Here is a 1,681-nt window from a genome sequence, read left to right as displayed (position 1 = left end):
AGGTGGGCTTGCGTTCTGCCGAGTTTCCAAACAGGGTAATAAGGAGATGAACTTCAGAATGTGAGGTCTTTACATAGATTATCCTTGTATAGTACTCCTACGGTGTGTGCGTATTTGCTGTGAGAATCGCTAAAAATTTGGGCCCCAACATGTTAGACACCCTCTTGCGGTTGTATCACGTGAAATGAACTTGACACATTAGTGAGCATTAGCAGATAGAAGTTTTGTCACTAAGTGATGTTTATCTACTGGAAAACCTTATAAAACGGCAGATGGAGCAATTTTAGGGACGTTTATATGTTACATTATTGGGCCGAATCGTGTGAAAATTGTCAGGCGTGTGTCCTACCGTTACGTGAATTCTCCGGCATCTGTTACATTTTCTATTGAATTGTGTTATCAGCTGCCCAGTCAATGTCCAAGGGGCGAATGGGGAGAACGAATCAGTGTACCACCTCCTTCTATTCAATTATGCGGCCCTAGATTTTCATACCGATATTAACTCACCACCAATCATAGTCATTATGTGAGTTCTATCTCGGAGAGCACGCTCCTCATGTATTTGGGCCTACCTCACCTAGCATGATGATGGCGGAATTCAACCAAATGCCAATGACCACATCCACCTCCCACTCTGTACCGGTTGGATTGCTTGCCTACACCACCGATCTAACGTCATCGTCTCGTTTAGATCAGTGGACATCTTTAACTCAGAGTCAACTATAAGGCCTTACACAATTTACACTTCCAGTGTACACATCCATTCACCCAAGAATACCGTCACATAAACATCATTCGGATCCAAGCTCAAGTGACACGCAATTTTTAGCGAATCCACCATTAATTGGCATATTTAATTAAAATTCCACCCTGGCTAATGGTGCTCTTCAATGCATATGGAAGGCAGTTCTATAAAAAATCGTGTTCCAGTGGGCCAATGGAAAAAATTACTTTAAAATTAAATCTAAGTTTCGAAAATTTTGGGCTCATCATTTTGACTTTAAGGGGTGATTTTAATCAACTTCGATTTGGCAGAGGTCACGAAATGCCGCATGGAGTATGCTATTTCTCCCGACATCCTACTAAATCATCCCCTATCAAAATTGTTACAATACAAAACGTTCGAGATTGCGGTTTGGCACAAAAAATCGGGTCGCTTACATCCCAACCGAATTGGTAGACACCGTTGTAGATACCTCCATTTATGGATATTTAGCTCACTACGACTGTATTGGTCAAGGAACTCTTTCCATGCTCAATGTGCCACCATGCTTGCTATTGATGTAGATCCCGTTGGCTCTGGATCGCATTAGCCAGCAAAAATACTGGCATATTCAAATTAGGCTCAATTTCCAACGTAGTGGGGTGTCTTGAGCAACCCAATTTGGTAGTAGATCTAGCTTAGTAGTTGTTGTAGTTTCACGGCAAAATGTCGACATCACAAAATAATGCCCAGTAGATAGTATTTTGCAAAATCGGGTGTGCTTTTAGTTTGAATTTTGAATGCTCTGTTAATTCCAACTCATCTTCTGTTAATGCCTCCAACTCCTCAACTTATCAAACTCTCTGTCACCCAAAATGACTAGTTAGATCTGAGTCAACCGTTAGAGAATGGAAATAGTACAGATCGATTTGTGAGTAGTCCATAATTCTGCTACAGTCAAAGCTAATTCAAAACGCC

General features: G+C 41.2%; 2 protein-coding genes across 2 annotated transcripts in view; one reads left to right on the top strand and one right to left on the bottom strand. All coding sequences in view use genetic code 11, as the record gives it.

The window, feature by feature from the left end:
- EGR_10555 (hypothetical protein) overlaps positions 1–764 on the bottom strand; it is a gene marked incomplete at both ends in the record, with an annotated part of 7,053 nt that extends 6,289 nt beyond the window's left edge. Inside the window, one exon of the mRNA XM_024499804.1 lies at positions 735–764. Within this exon, the coding sequence (XP_024345782.1) occupies positions 735–764 (30 nt within the window). The remainder of the gene's footprint in view (positions 1–734) is intronic.
- A 173-nt stretch (positions 765–937) lies between these two features.
- EGR_10554 (hypothetical protein) overlaps positions 938–1,681 on the top strand; it is a gene marked incomplete at both ends in the record, with an annotated part of 1,193 nt that continues 449 nt past the window's right edge. Inside the window, one exon of the mRNA XM_024499803.1 lies at positions 938–1,133. Coding sequence (XP_024345781.1) covers positions 938–1,133 — 196 coding nt within the window. The remainder of the gene's footprint in view (positions 1,134–1,681) is intronic.

Source organism: Echinococcus granulosus (assembly GCF_000524195.1).
Source record: "Echinococcus granulosus chromosome Unknown EG_S00233, whole genome shotgun sequence".
NCBI classification, from domain to species: domain Eukaryota; kingdom Metazoa; phylum Platyhelminthes; class Cestoda; order Cyclophyllidea; family Taeniidae; genus Echinococcus; species Echinococcus granulosus.
This window is presented reverse-complemented; position numbering and strand designations above follow the sequence as displayed.